Raw genomic sequence first — 17,050 nt, forward strand, 5'->3', positions numbered from 1 at the left:
AGAGTGATACACACAACCACACAGTGATGCTGACAACCATAGAGTGATACACACAACCACACAGTGATACACACAACCATACAGTGATGCATAACCATAGTGATTCACACAACCACACAGTGATGCTGACGACCATACAGTGATACACACAACCACACAGTGATACACACAACCATACAGTGATGCACAACCATAGTGATTCACACAACCACACAGTGATGCTGACGACCATACAGTGATACACACAACCATACAGTGATGCACAACCATGCAGTGATACACACAGCCATACATAGATGCACACAACCATACAATGATATATACAAAGATACAGTGATGCACAACCATGTCGCGATACACACAACCATACAGTGATACACACAACTATACAGTGATACACACAACCACACAGTGATACACACAACCACACAGTGATACACACAACCACACAGTGATACACACAACCATACAGTGATGCACAACCATGCAGTGATGCTGACAACCATAGAGTGATACACACAACCACACAGTGATGCTGACAACCATAGAGTGATACACACAACCATACAGTGATGCACAACCATGCAGTGATACACACAGCCATACATAGATGCACACAACCATACAGTGATATATACAAAGATACAGTGATGCACAACCATACAGTGATGCACAACCATAGTGATTCACACAACCACACAGTGATGCTGACAACCATAGAGTGATACACACAAACACACAGTGATACACACAACCATACAGTGATGCACAACCATAGTGATTCACACAACCACACAGTGATGCTGACAACCATAGAGTGATACACACAACCACACAGTGATGCTGACAACCATAGAGTGATACACACAACCACACAGTGATACACACAACCATACAGTGATGCACAACCATAGTGATTCACACAACCACACAGTGATGCTGACGACCATACAGTGATACACACAACCACACAGTGATGCTGACAACCATAGAGTGATACACACAACCACACAGTGATGCTGACAACCATATAGTGATACACACAAGCACACAGTGATGCTGACAACCATAGAGTGATACACACAACCACACAGTGATGCTGACAACCATAGAGTGATACACACAACCACACAGTGATACACACAACCATACAGTGATGCACAACCATAGTGATTCACACAACCACACAGTGATGCTGACAACCATATAGTGATACACACAAGCACACAGTGATGCTGACAACCATAGAGTGATACACACAACCACACAGTGATGCACAACCATATAGTGATACACACAAGCACACAGTGATGCTGACAACCATAGAGTGATACACACAACCACACAGTGATGCTGACAACCATAGAGTGATACACACAAGCACACAGTGATGCTGACAACCATAGAGTGATACACACAACCACACAGTGATACACACAACCATACAGTGATGCACAACCATAGTGATTCACACAACCACACAGTGATGCTGACAACCATAGAGTGATACACACAACCACACAGTGATGCTGACAACCATAGAGTGATACACACAACCACACAGTGATGCTGACAACCATAGAGTGATACACACAACCACACAGTGATACACACAACCATACAGTGATGCACAACCATAGTGATTCACATAACCACACAGTGATGCTGACAACCATAGAGTGATACACACAACCACACAGTGATGCTGACAACCATAGAGTGATACACACAACCACACAGTGATGCTGACAACCATAGAGTGATACACACAAACACACAGTGATACACACAACCATACAGTGATGCACAACCATAGTGATTCACACAACCACACAATGATGCTGACAACCATAGAGTGATACACACAACCACACAGTAATGCTGACAACCATAGAGTGATACACACAACCACACAGTGATGCTGACAACAATATAGTGATACACACAACCACAAAGTGAGAGACACAACCACACAGTGATACACACAACCACAGAGTGAGACACACAACCACACAGTGATACACACAACCACAGAGTGAGACACACAACCACAGAGTGATGCTGACAACCACAGAGTGATACACACAACCGCGCAGTCATATACACAATCATACAGTGATACATACAAACACACTGTGATTGACACAACCATACAGTGATGCATATTACCACACAGTTATACACACAGTCAGTAAATAACATGAAAAGCCGCACATATTTGTTTTTATTTTGTTCATTTACTCATTCGCATGAGTTGCCTCATCATTGCATATATCGCAGCTTGACAAAAGAAGGAAAGTTCACATACATCGTGCATGCATCAAAACTCAGAATCGTTCAATTCTGCTGATTCATCATGATATATTCACTCTGTGCAGTCAAGTAAGCGCGTGTCATCGTGTGTGTCCTAGCAAGGTTACTATGTTATATCACCATATCTGTTAAAGTAAACAATGACAAGGCAATATGACGTAACTTGCAACAGTATATAAACGCTTGTTTCTGGTCGCTATAGGTAACAGAAGTAATTGTGTCTGATAATGAGGATGAAGACTTTCCTAGTGTGTCTTTTTGTGGTAGCGACATGTTTGCTAGTGGAGGCAGATGGGTTTCTCGTTTCACCGAATCAGGATGGTCCACCCTCAACTTATCCTGAACACTGGTTCCATCAGAAACTTGACCACTTCAACGTGGTTGATACTCGCTACTGGAAGCAGGTGAGCATGTTTCCTGGTCTTCTCTGCTATTTTGACAACATTTTCTTGAGCTACACAACGATTTCGCATTCATGGACAAGAAACGTATGATAAAGGTTGGTTTACGCTGCACTGCCATTCCTACCGACACGAATAAGAGCACTAATGGTTTTAATGTAGCTATCGTTGACGTGTACATTGCAGTACCGTAGTGTTGCATCTGAACGCAATATCTAATCACAAGGACATTTTACATTATGCATAAACATCTCGTGATGACCGTACACACAGAGCATGCCTACAGACGGCACACAGACAAGATTGTCTCAGTACATTAAATGGACTACGCATTTGATTCAAATCTACTCCTATCACCATTGGAGAATTTCGTATATTAACCGGAAGGTGAATTTCAACATGTACATCTTCCGTTGAGTACCGGCTCTATGAAAGCAAGACGAACTGGGATTTGTGTGACCTTAACAGGCGGCAAATACTTGGGTAGGCTAGGCCTCCAATTCACATTTGGAAGAAAACGTTGTTGGTGGAAGGGCGGTGGGATGGGGTGTTATCGCACATAACAGGAGAACTCATTTGGTTATTGTGAATGGACATGTGACTGTCCAGCGATGTGTTGACGAAATGTTGCATTCAGTTGTATTGACATTGAGCAAGAAATTGCGTTGATCCTATCATCCTGACCCAATAAACATTCAACAAAAGTCTTTGTAATGAGTAGTGGATGGACTTTTCACTTCTTTTGATGTCAATATTTCTCCATGCCGAGCTTAATCGTGCAAATAAAAGTCTTTGCATTTCTGTGTTTGTATATATGATTTCAGCGGTATTATATCAACGACAAGTTTTACAGAGCAGGCGGACCTGTGTTCCTGTTTATAGGCCCACAAACCGAACTGACTCCTGCTGTATTCACTGGGAATGGAGCTTGGTTAGAGTATGCCAAGACCTACCACGCCATCGGCTTTGCTGTAGAGCAGCGGTTTTATGGAAGTAGTCATCCAACACCGTAAGTGACATAATTGTACTGGTAGCTTTCTGGATGAACAAATGTGTTTTAAGACTTTCCAATTGTCCACTGTCAACCGTCACTTAAAGTCGAGAAATAACCCTCAGCTACAGCATCTGTCATTTCAAAATTGATGATATATACAACCCAGCTTGCTCTTTCCTTGAAGATTTCACACAGTTTTAAATGTAAGTTGTTTCATAAGGCTGTATTCAAGGTCTTTGTAAATATTTCCGAAGTTGTATTGTAGATATGCGGATGACGTTTCAACTTTGACGCATTTTTTTACCAAAAATATGTTCCCGTATTCGACTTGGCTTTGCATGTGTTCTTGATTGGTACAACCAGTGGGACAGGATACCTGATATCACCACTGTTTGATAGTTATTCAATTCAATTCTTTATTCATGTACATGTGTAGGCCAGCGGTCCATGGTACAATATTGGGTCCATCATTAACAGTTATAGGCTTAGTGTTTGGAGTCTAACATTCATAGCATGGTATATAAAAGTTGCAACATTTCTAATAACAGTTTCATTGTTTACCGCCATAAGCATATTGAATTTGGCAAGAGTAGGATGTACAAAATACTTCTGTGGTAAATACTGAAGACGAAGTTCATCATAAGCGTTACAAATTAATAAAAAATGATATTCATTCTCGACATATCTTTGGTTGCAACTATTGCACAATCTCTGCTCTCGTGGAGTATTAACGTATCTACCAGTCTCAATGTGGAGAGTGTGGGAGCTACAGCGAAACTGGGCTAGTGCAACACGAAATTTGTTTATAGTGATAGCAGACAAATACAACTCTAGACTAAATGAATTTTTGAAAAGTGTATAATGGAACATTTTAGAACTATTTGCTAAAGACCAATGCCAATCCTGTTCGTAAGCAAATTAAATAGTTATTCATGAAGACATGGTCATGATTTAATCGTGCAATGGACTCATGTTAGGCAGATATTGGTTTCATGATTTTCTGAAGAGTTTTGTCGCTTTTGTCCATGTGAACAGGTGATATAACATGTCAACGGCAGAGAATAGTCAATCACGATCATCTGCCGAAACAGATTCTATTGAGGGTAAACGGCAAATTAGTGGTGAACATTTTATGAATGGATCACAGAAAATTTGTGATGCCCTTAGGTGACCATATAGCTTTCTGTGTGTCTTGTGCGTGTCTCTTTGTGTGTGTTTGTGTGTGCGTGTGCTTTTGGGCGTGCGTGCGTGCGTTCGTTCGTGCGTACGTTCGTGCGTGTCTTTGTGTTTGGGCGAAGTGTTGGGATTGGGTTAAGCAGGGATGGGAGACGCAATTAGTTTTCGGACACAGATTCAAGACACATAATCATTCAGGGGTTAAACAACATCTTTTCTAACAATACAATCATGTTCTTCCAGTACATTCAGCTGGTTCACTGAATGTTGTAGGGGGCACGGGTGGCCCAGTCGTCTAAGGCGCCGCGATTCGCTATGCAGAGTTGCGTCCCTTGGACACGCCAGAAACCTATGATTGTGGGTTCGAATCCCGGTTCGCCCCGATTATGTTTCTTGGTTTGCTCGTGGGTTTCACCGAAGTGGTAAACGTCTGAGACCTGCATCACTTCGGGCTTTCCTCCCACATTAAGCTGACACGCCGTGATATAACTGGAATACTGTTAAAAGCGGCGTTAAACCCAACTCACTCTCTCACTGAATGTTGGATCATTTACTTCCTATTTGGCATTAACTATTCTCAAAATAATACATTGTATCACATCTTACACCATCAGAAACTTGAGTGTTGATAATCTACAATACCTGAGCGTTGAACAATCGTTGGTGGATCTTGCAACCTTCATCGTCGCGACAAACAAGGAACGCAATTTCACAAACGCGAAGTGGATCTCATTTGGTGGATCATATTCAGGTAATATGCTAGTTTGATGTAATGTGTTAGAGACACGTTACTCACGTCGTGAGAATGTCGGTTTAGGATAGGTCTTCAGCATCCCAAATGTGTCTAAACAGCGACCTAATGGATCGGGTGCCATGGTTTCGTTGGTTCAGACCTGATTACTCCTCGGCCACAATATGACAGGAGGAGCATTTCGGCGTCAAACAACATGTTACTCATCAAATGATTGTGAGGGACATGCATTAACAGTACTCGGACTGTGAGTGAGTGAGTGAGTTGGGTTTAACGCCGCTTTTAACAGTATTCCAGTTATATCACGGCGTGTCAGCTTAATGTGGGAGGAAAGCCCGAAGTGATGTAGGTCTCAGACGTTTACCACTTCGGTGAAACCCACGAGCACGGGTATGGTGCTGACAAACCTAGAAACATAATCTGGACGAACCGGGATTCGAACCCACAATCATAGGTTTCTGGCGTGTCCAAGGGACGCAACTCTGCACAGCGAATCGCGGCGCCTTAGACGACTGGGCCACCCGTGCCCCCTACTCGGACGGTGAACAAGCACAGGGTGTTTTGTACTGCAGTGGCAATAATCCAGACTTATAAACCGATTCATTGGGATCGCTATTAAGTAAGAGACTTCTTTCTATAGGCATTAAAACCTGTTGTGAGGTTTTACTTTCCAGTCGGGTTAAATCTCATAAACATGGACGTTGTAATGTCCCTGGGATTTTATATAATATCCCAGGGATTTTATTAATATAACTTCCGTTCATATTGTAACATGTAATGAAATGTAAAATCAAATGACAAATGTTTTCTTTATAGTCCCGAGGATCGAATTCGCAACCTTCATATCTGTAGCCGAGTGAGTGTACCACGAGGCTACAGAGGTGTTGATAAGCCTCAGTGGTTTTTAGAATGTCCTTTTCAAGATCCGTACGCCAGCAAGAGATATTTTACGCGCGTTTCCTAAGGTTCATGGAAAGTATGTTCGAAACATAAAAATGTTGATAAATGTTGTTTTAAGTTTCTTTTTTCGGTTTATAAGCATCGAAAAACACTTTCCCTCGGTTTTGGTAGACAGAGCATGCCCTGGGGGTCGGGAAAAACCGCCCCCTTGGATTTTCCCTCTCCCCAGGGCATGCTCTGTCTACCAAAACCTCGTGAGCGTGTTTTCTCCAATACATAACAAAGGAACCTGTAAATTCTAACCCTGGTCTTCACGAGGGTAACTCCTTTGGTCTGCCCAGAAGACAAAAAATATGGACCTAGTTTGCTCCACATTTGAAGTTTGATCTAAAAAAAGGATGTTCTGAGGTAGCACTCCCCTTTGGGAGTGCAAGGTTGGTCCAGTCGACTTAGGTGCCACAATTCGTTGGGTCATTCAGAAATCAATGGTCGTAGGTTGGAATACCTCTGTATATGTTTCTTTTTGTTTGTTTGTTTTGTCTGTTTGTTGTTTAACGCCGCACTCAGCAATATTCCAGCTATATGACGGCGGTCTGTAAATAATCGAGTCTGGACCAGACAATCCATTGATTGACAACATGAGCATCGATCCACGCAGTTGGGATACGATGACATGTATCAACCAAGTCAGCGAGCCTGACCACCCGATCCTGTTAATCGCCTCTATCGAGAAGCATGGGTTGCTGAAGACCTATTCTACCCCGGAATCTTCACGGGTCATATGACTAACGGCGATGGTTCGTAAAGGGCAATGAATTCTAATGAGGATCAGTTTATACTCGTACATTCACAAAGAGAAGTAGTTTTTTATGTTCAGTTGAATCGTAGGTATGATGTCAACGTGGTTGCGGTACAAGTTCCCCCATCTTGTTACTGGAGCTGTTGCAGACAGTCCCCCTCTCGCTGCTCCGGTGTTTGCAAAAGGTAACTATGTTTCTTCATTTGATTGGTCGTTTGTTTCTTATTTAACTCCTCAGTAGGCGATATTCCAGATATATGACGACGGCATGTACATACACGAATCTGGTAGAGACAATCCAGTGATTGAAATCATGACCAACGCCCCTCGCCATCTGGGTACAAGGACACGCAATCAATGAAGTCACCGAGCCTGACCATGTTGCCGGATGATGTTTGTTTGTTTCCTTGTTGTTTTACGCCGCACTCAGCAATATTCCAGCTATATGACGGCGGTCTGTATATAATGAAGACAATCCAGTAATTGACATCATGAGCATCGATCCACGCAGTTGGAATACAATGAAATTCATCAACCAGGTCAGCAAGCCTGGCCACCCGATCCCGCATCTTTCGACAAGCAGAGTCGCCTTTTTAATGGGTTGCTGAAGACCTAATCTTGCCGTAAAAGGCGACTATGGTTGTCGTAATGGGGCTGAATGCGGCGTAAATAAGAAAAAAGAGAACCTTATCTCCTATAAACATTTGCACTTACCATATGTATCATCTCTGATTATAGAAGACACCGGCAGCTCCCTAGAAGTTAATTATCCCCCGCCCCAACGAAGTTGGCGGGGGATATAGAAATGGGTTCCGTCCGTGTGTGCGTGTGTGCGTGTGTGCGTCCCGAAATCGTTTCCGGAGCATAACTCAGAAACCGTTAAATATTTCTCTACGACACTTTGCATGTCTATCAGACTAATGCTGAACTGGTGCCTTTTGCTATTTAGGAATTTTATAAATTTTTATTTTTTACGTTTCCATGGCAACAAGTTGGACTTAGGTTCTATGGGGTAGAGTTTGTTTCCGGAGCATAACTCAAAACCCATTCAATACTTTCCAACAAAAACTTTGCATGTCTACTAGGCACATACTGAACTGGTGCCTTTTGCTATTTAGGAATTTTAGAAATTTTTATCTTTCACGTTTCCATGGCAATAAGTTGGACTTAGGTTCTACGGGGTGGTGTTCGTTTCCAGAGCGTAACTAAAAAACCGTTAAAAACTTTCTTACAAAACTTTACATGTCTACAAGGCACATACTGAACCGGTGCCTTTTGATATAAAGCACTTTTAGAAATTTTTATTGTTTGTTTCCATGACAACAAGTTAGATTTAAGTTTTAATATAGGATTGGTTTACTTAAGGAGTATAACAAATATACTGTTAAATATTTCCTTGCCAAACATTGCATGTCTATATATAAAGCGCATACTGAACCAGTGCCATTTGATATTATGGAGTTTTAGAAATGTTTATTTTAGAATTTCCATTGCAGCTATTTTGACATGGGCTAAGAGAAATGTTGGGTCAGTTACCTGGTTTGGGACCATAACATGTTAAAATGGGCGGGGGATATAGATGACTTTGTCAACTATACGCTTGTTTGTTTTTAAATATTACAGCTATGTAACCCGGCGGCCTGTAGGTGGTAACAATGTAGTGCCCAGAAAATATAGTTATTGATAGTACGAGCAAATATCCACACTATTGGGTTACGATGACATGCATCAACGAAGTCATTGACCACCCGGTCCAATTAGACGCCAATTGCGACCTGCATAGGTTGCTGGGATCTATTCTATAGTGACGGGGCACATCCGGTGAAAATAGAAGTTCAAAGTGGGTTTGCGTAGAATGAAGAATTCTGTTATCATCACGCCCAAATATCTTTTGTCAACGATTTCAGAGTATAGTATTGCTATCGGAGAGGATCTCCGCACAGAGTCAGGATGCTATGAGGCTACATCTGCTATTTTTGATGACATAAGGGCTAGTCTGAAGACTGAGGCTGGTGTCAGGAAACTGCAGTCGCTCTTCAGGTGAGCTGATGTCCTCATTGAGGCACGCACACGTTACTACTTGCGACATCATTGAGATCGGATTCTATTGAGGGATTTTCATTTAAATACGGGAAAATATTTCAGAAGCTTGTTCAGCTTAGCACCATCCTTAAAGAGGCTGTACATATTGTTGATATCTCAACCTCACGGTTCATTCTCCCTGCAGTGTTTTATTGTCCAATAAACAACGACTATTTCTTTAGTAAGTACTCCTGTCTGACCAGGGAAAATATTCTAGTCCTGCATCATGACCTTGGAATATATATTTTTTTAATGAAAATATAATAATCTAGAAATGTATACAAAAGCAGGTCTAGCCAGCTCAAGCTAGCTCTATCCACTCTGAAATCAGCATTGGGATTTTTAATATATTTTTAGAGTCAAGAAGGATATTGTGTGATATAAGATTTCAGAGACTAAATGTTAGTCAACCATGACTGATACACAGAAGAATCGTGTGTGTTTGTGTGTGTCTGTCTGTATATCTGTTAGTGTGTTGTTTAACGCCTCTCTCAGCGATGTCCTAGCTAGATGACGTGGGTCTCTTTATAAGTTGACTCGGGACCGGACAATCCAGTGAACGATATTGTGAGCAACATTCACACTGTCACGTTCTGACCACCTGATCCACAAAGGCTTCTCTTACGACCAGCGTAGGTTTTAAAAGGAAAGAAATATTGCTGGGGATGAATTCTAACAAGACTCTAATATTGTCGGTACCGCTACAATGGCGTCACAGACGCTACAACCTCATGTATTAGTTCCATGAGTGGGCACGGGTGGCCCAGTCGTCTAAGGCGCCGCGATTCGCTGTGCAGAGTTGCGTCCCTTGGGCACGCCGCTAACCTATGATTGTGGGTTCGAATCCCGGTTCGCCCCGATTATGTTTCTATGTTTGTCAGCACCATACCCGTGCTCGTGGGTTTCACCGAAGTGGTAAACGTCTGAGACCTGCATCACTTCGGGCTTTCCTCACACATTAAGCTGACACGCCGCGATATAACTGGAATATTGTTAAAAACGGCGTTAAACCCAACACACTCACTCACTCACTCACTAGTTCCATGAACTAACAATGTTAATTATGGATAGTATGAATATGCATGAATACGTGCATGTGGTGATGGCATATTGCTTATACTACAGGTTGTGTGACTTCGATGCTTCAAACAAACTGGACGTAGAAAATATGATGATGTACCTGCGTGATCTGATTGGCTGGTCAGCAATGTTCAACACGGACGCTAACGTCATGGTACGTGGTTAAAAAACTTTATCTGTCATTAGATTAACGTGGTTTAAAACTGTACCCTACGCTTCTCCCGAAAATACTAAATGCTCAGACCCGTGAAGATTCCGGGGTAGAATAGGTCTTCAGCAACCCATGATTGCCGTAAAAGGCGACTATGCTGGTCGTAAGAGGCGACTAACGGGATCGGGTGGTCAGGCTCGCTGACTTGGTTGATGCATGTCATCCATCCCAATTGCGGGGATCGATGCTCATGATATCAGTCACTGGATTGTCTGGTCCAGACTCGATTATTTATTCAGACTCGTCATATAGCTGGAACATTGCTGAGTGCGGCGTTAAACAACAAACAAACAAACAAACAAAAAACTAAAATGCTCAATTTAATAGAATACAGTATATAATACTGTCACTCTTATCTTGTTGGGTAGACCATGCTTTAAAGCGTTCGTTTGACACGCCCTGTCCGAGGTTGATTCCCTTTATGTGTAAACGTGTATGTAAAAGTCCATACCTAAAAGTGTCGTTATATCCTACAGTCAAGTTTTCTTTTTCCAGAATGTAATTTGAATGGGTGGCCTTTTTAAGAAGAAGTCATTTAATTACTTTTTTTTCATTCAGAGTCCAGTGCCAATACGATACGTGTCTTCAGTGTGTAAAGTGCTCACTGACAAAACTATAGGGACGCCGCTAGAACGATTGGCACGCTTTGGTGAGGTCATTTATCACAATTATACAGCCATGAACGGTCAATGTCGAAACATGACATTTGAGGCGAGATTGAACTTGGGCAGAGATGTGAAATACGGCAACAGCAATGTATTGTCAGGTATTGTCGGTTTTCTATCATATCTTAGGTTCAATAATGTAAAATGAATTCAATGATTAAGAGTGAGTGAGTGATTGAATATGGTGTTATGCCGCTGTTTGTAATACTCAACAGAAGGTTGGGGCGGCTAGGACCAATAGCTACCCGCCACCCCATATAGGTATCCGAAAACATACATGATAATAAAGCAGTCCGCTGAGATCACTCATCTTCCCGAAGCAAGAGAGTTAACTGACTTTAAAAGTCCAGTTTCCGCCCTTGCCGAACTAGGCTGGAATTCCTGGGCTCGATCGTAGCGCCACCAGTGGCTATTACGAGTTATGTCCATTCTATGCCTCTCCCATATGGACCAATCAGATTCCACTTCTCGTATCACATGCATTTGCTTCAAACAAAATGGTGGCGCCCAGTCAAGACGATCTGATCTACCATCAAGATCTATTTAGTGATAAAACGGTTCTTACTTCGCGAAGTACATCAAATCACGTGAGCACCTTGATTAAAACATGAAAAGATTTGGAAAGTGTCTGTTGACAAGGAGTTGGCGATGCACATGCTTTGCAAATCCTGTAATCGACCGAAATCTGAATGACACTTTACGAACCGGATTTCGATTTCGGTGCGCGATTTTGATTGGACTATGCATAGACTCGTTAGTCCAGCCAAAATCTAACTCCATAATCCCAGCCTAGTTCGGCAAGGGTGGAAACTGGACTTTTATAGTCAGTTAGGTCTCTTGCCTCGGGAAGATGAGATCACTTGGATAGCCCAGTTCAGATTATTATGACCTCATGATCTATTATTTTTTCAAGTCCTATTTAAAAAGTCTAATGTGGTTCACCCTGCGAGACCTGTTTTCATTCATGTGTTCCTCTTGACGAACAGAGGCAGATTATGTTCGCAACCATTTCTAACATTGTGGGTGACAATAAAACCGATCTAAATCTACGTTGAAAAGGGAATGCGGATCGTCCCGAATGCTTGAGAAAGCATTGTTCCCTCCGCACAAACATAACTCTATAGTAAAAGTCAACGATTTGTTTTAAAGCAAAATATCCATTTTTGTAGTGGTATATTCTCAATCGATTAGCCATCCATTCGTGTAGCATATCCCATTGTAAAGTAATTACATTCAAGTACGGTTATAACGAACTCAAAAGGGACTACTAATTTTAGTTCGTTATAACCGTAGTTCGTTATAAGCATATATACAGTATAACAACAGCAAATAGTCGAGACCAAAAAAGAAGGTTCGTTATATCCGTCAGTTCGTTATAAGCGTGTTCGTTATAACCGTAGTTTACTGTATTGTTATTATGTTTAGAAGAGGACTTTCGAAGATATGTGAAGTAACTATGAACATATCTAGTCGAGAGACAAGGTAGGATAAGGGCCCTTGTTTGTCGACGGGAAATGTAAAAGTTAAATTTGTGGAAAACATTGAAATAAAGATCTGAAATGTATCTGACACTCCAATGGCTTACAAGTGGCCTATCTTTTCTTTCTTTCTTGCAAACTGGGGACTTCTCACATGATGAAATACATGAGTATTGCTAACATGAGTGCAAAAGGCCGACCTCCGGAAACCCTCCAACTTTAAATCCATCCTCGAAACATTCCGGAAACCTCCCCCCAAATATGTCAAGATTTTGGAAGTGCATTCTGTATTAAGTATGAAACTCATAAAACGTGGGAAGGTTTTCAACGTTATCAAATAAATCAGTGTTGTATCAATATTGATGAGTAGAATATAAGCACGTGAATACATTGTGTTGTACTTTGGTATTTTTTATAGAATATTATGTAAGACAATGTTGTTATATATGAGTGTTCAAGGAAAGATGTTCAGATATGCATCCATTGGCCCGTTCTTCCATCATGGCCTAAGCCATTCATCACTTTGCAGCACGTCAGTGGATGTATCAAAAGTGCACTCACATGGGTTTGTTCACCCCTTCGTCTGGAAGCAATCAGCCCTTCGGAGAAGCTGTGAGTGAAGAGTAAGTGCTAGTCCTGCACCATGACCGTGGAATATATTTATTTTATGAAAAAATAATAATCTAGAAATGCATACAAAAGCAAGTCTAGCCAGCTCAAGCTAGCTCTATTCTGAAATCAGCATAGGGAAATTTTTTATTTTTAGAGTCAAGAAGGATATTGTGTAATATAAGATTTCAGAGACTAAATGTTAGTCTAAGTAAGTGCCAACATGGTGGGATCTCATATCGCACATGTCAAATCAACTTCTAATACTTCTAACAATCTGCAAGTTTGGGATTTGTGGCCAGAACAGATACCAAGAACCAGACGTTTGTTCTTGAGAGTTCACGATAATGGGGATTATACATATACGGGGATATAAACAACAAACAGAAAAATACTGATATATTGCTGACTGGGGCATAATAAAAAGCTCACTGAATGTGTCTGCGCTAACAACAATTTGATGTTAAAAAGGTTAACGTTAATGGTGTGAATCCTCCCTTTCCAGGTATTTTCTCAAAATCTGTGAAGGCTACTTCGGCCCATCATTCAACAGATCTTTGATCATGAAAGGACATGACGAATTAATTACAAACTATGGCGGACTTGATATTAAGGTTACCAACATCATCCACACCCAAGGATCCTTTGATCCGTGGACCAAGTATGGATTTACCCAAGACCCGCACCCAGAAGCCTATGTAATATTAATCAATGGTAAGTTTTAGTCGTCGGTGATGGAGTAACATATTACAAACATTTTTTTTTGTCAGTAAACTATACATCTGAAAAAAAAGTTAAGCACGTCTTCATGTTTCCAGAATTTCGGCAATCGAACATTGATGTAATTTTGATAACTAGCTGAAATACCGCCGATAACCGCTGATAAAGTGATACAAGACCATTGTATGTTCCTCCAAATGGACGCATGCACGGAGTCATATGAGACTCCAAATGGTCGCAGGCACGGAGTCATATGAGACTCCTACTGGACACAGACACGGGGTCATATGAGACTCTCACTGAATGGTAGCAGGCACGGAGTCATATGAGACTCCCACTGAATGGTAGCACGGGGTCATATGAGACTCCAAATGGTCGCGGGCACAGAGTCATATGAGACTCCCACTGAATGGTAGCACGGAGTCATATGAGACTCCCACTGGACGCAGACACTGAGTCATATGAGACTCCCACTGAATGGTAGCACGGGGTCATATGAGACTCCCACTGGACGCAGACACTGAGTCATATGAGACTCCCACTGGACGCAGACACTGAGTCATATGAGACTCCAAATGGTCGCAGGCGCAGAGTCATATGAGACTCCCACTGAATGGAAGCACGGAGTCATATGAGACTCCCACTGAATGGAAGCACGGAGTCATATGAGACTCCAAATGGTCGCAGGCACAGAGTCATATGAGACTCCCACTGAATGGTAGCACGGAGTCATATGAGACTCCCACTGAATGGTAGCACGGAGTCATATGAGACTCTCAATGAATGGTAGCACGGGGTCATATGAGACTCCCACTGAATGGTAGCACGGGGTCATATGAGACTCCAAATGGTCGCAGGCACAGAGTCATATGAGACTCCCACTGAATGGTAGCACGGAGTCATATGAGACTCCCACTGAATGGTAGCACGGAGTCATATGAGACTCCCACTGAATGGTAGCACGGGGTCATATGAGACTCCAAATGGTCGCGGGCACAGAGTCATATGAGACTCCCACTGAATGGTAGCACGGAGTCATATGAGACTCCCACTGGACGCAGACACTGAGTCATATGAGACTCCCACTGAATGGTAGCACGGGGTCATATGAGACTCCCACTGGACGCAGACACTGAGTCATATGAGACTCCCACTGGACGCAGACACTGAGTCATATGAGACTCCAAATGGACGCATGCACGGAGTCATATGAGACTCCCTCTGGACGCAGACACTGAGTCATATGAGACTCCCACTGAATGGAAGCACGGAGTCATATGAGACTCTCAATGGACGCAGGCACGGAGTCATATGAGACTCCCACTGAATGGAAGCTCGGAGTCATATGAGACTCCCACTGAATGGAAGCACGGAGTCATATGAGACTCTCAATGGACGCAGGCACGGAGTCATATGAGACTCCCACTGAATGGTAGCACGGAGTCATATGAGACTCTCAGTGGACGCAGACACTGAGTCATATGAGACTCTCACTGAATGAAAGCACGGAGTCATATGAGACTCCCACTGAATGGAAGCTCGGAGTCATATGAGACTCCCACTGAATGAGAAGCAGAGGGAGCAGTTGCCATTGAGGCAAAATAAATTTTAATATTGACATTGAACACTTGCTAAACATATAATCATATAACAAATTTTGTATTCAAATACGACTTTTCTGCTTTGCGTTAGACACATATTACAGGATACGATTTCAACATTGGCTATATAATATAAATATATAGTAAGTGATGCTTAACTGGGTTCTAACTGTACAGAATACCTCCCCGGATGCCTTAGTGATTGACAGGCTGTGCTCATCTTTCGGCGAGCACCTGGAGTCATAACTGATTTTAAGTGACCCATTTACATACTTAACTTTCAACATTATTTTTCCTTTTACGCCAACTTGAGACTACTTATTCTCTAGCGTTTAAATTTTATATTTTATTCTAAAAAAAGATATGAAAAAAGGAACTTTCAATGACCAATTTATTTGGGCTGCCTGAATTAACGAGTACTACAGAACAAAGACTAAACGCCGATACATAGACATGTAACTCATGATAGACAACAAAGTCTCTTACAAACATAACAACCCTTGTGAAGTTTTTAATAATAAATATAAAATGACAATAGGTCAGTAAGGAAAAATCAGAAACTTCTTGTTTCAGGTGCTAAAGTATTACAACACGAATTACATGTTACATGAATAGTATTTTTACATGGACCTTATACTGTGAAGAGTTTTTAATAAATAAATATCAGAAACCATGTTGATAGTTTAAATATGAGTTGAAGAAAGAGACTCGTGTATTTGGTGTAATCGCGTGTCTTGTAGGAGGTGGCCACACCCCGGACATGGCAGTTCCTTCCTCCGTGGAAAGTGCTGACGTCACATTGGCCAGGGCAAAGATCCAACGACTGATCGGCCAGTGGATAGCGTCTGGACCCACAGTCAGCATAGTGGGATGAAGCGGACATCTTTGCACTGATTTGCTCATTACTTTCGACGTATTATTCATGCTCATTACTTACATTTGTTACTGAATTAATTTCTGTCCAATCGTCAACATGGAAGACTCTTTGTTTATGTTATATGACCATCCTAACACACACACACACACACACACACACACACACACACACACACACACACACACACACACACACACACACACACACACACACACACACACACACCGACACAGGGACTATTAATTTTAGTTCGTTATAACCGTAGTTCGTTATAAGCATATATACAGCATAATACAGCTAATTATCGGGACCAAAAAAGTAGTTCGTTATATCCGTCAGTTCGTTATAAGCGTGTTCGTTATAACCGTAGTTTACTGTATATATATGTATATA

General features: G+C 41.8%; 1 protein-coding gene across 1 annotated transcript; it reads left to right on the plus strand.

Annotated features, from left to right (window-relative positions):
* Window positions 1-2,491: 2,491 nt before the first annotated feature.
* LOC124144065 (putative serine protease F56F10.1) lies at window positions 2,492-16,850 on the plus strand. The gene is made up of 10 exons (XM_048393038.1): window positions 2,492-2,717; window positions 3,539-3,723; window positions 5,499-5,635; window positions 7,424-7,519; window positions 9,242-9,374; window positions 10,542-10,650; window positions 11,266-11,473; window positions 13,380-13,473; window positions 13,965-14,173; window positions 16,521-16,850. Exons 1-10 carry the CDS (start codon window positions 2,541-2,543, stop codon window positions 16,652-16,654), a joined length of 1,482 nt encoding a protein of 493 aa, XP_048248995.1. The 5' UTR covers window positions 2,492-2,540; the 3' UTR covers window positions 16,655-16,850.
* Window positions 16,851-17,050: the final 200 nt, after the last annotated feature.

This window comes from Haliotis rufescens, unplaced genomic scaffold (assembly GCF_023055435.1).
Source record: "Haliotis rufescens isolate VD_foot unplaced genomic scaffold, xgHalRufe1.0.p SCAF_110, whole genome shotgun sequence".
NCBI lineage: Eukaryota > Metazoa > Mollusca > Gastropoda > Lepetellida > Haliotidae > Haliotis > Haliotis rufescens.

Excerpts from the sequence above, each read along its gene's own strand:
- LOC124144065 (XM_048393038.1), top strand. The coding sequence starts at position 2,541 with ATGAGGATGAAGACTTTCCTAGTGTGTCTTTTTGTGGTAGCGACATGT. Across the intron at positions 10,651-11,265 it reads ACACGGACGCTAACGTCATG|AGTCCAGTGCCAATACGATA; the intron begins GTACGTGGTTAA and ends TTTTTCATTCAG. Across the intron at positions 14,174-16,520 it reads CTATGTAATATTAATCAATG|GAGGTGGCCACACCCCGGAC; the intron begins GTAAGTTTTAGT and ends CGTGTCTTGTAG.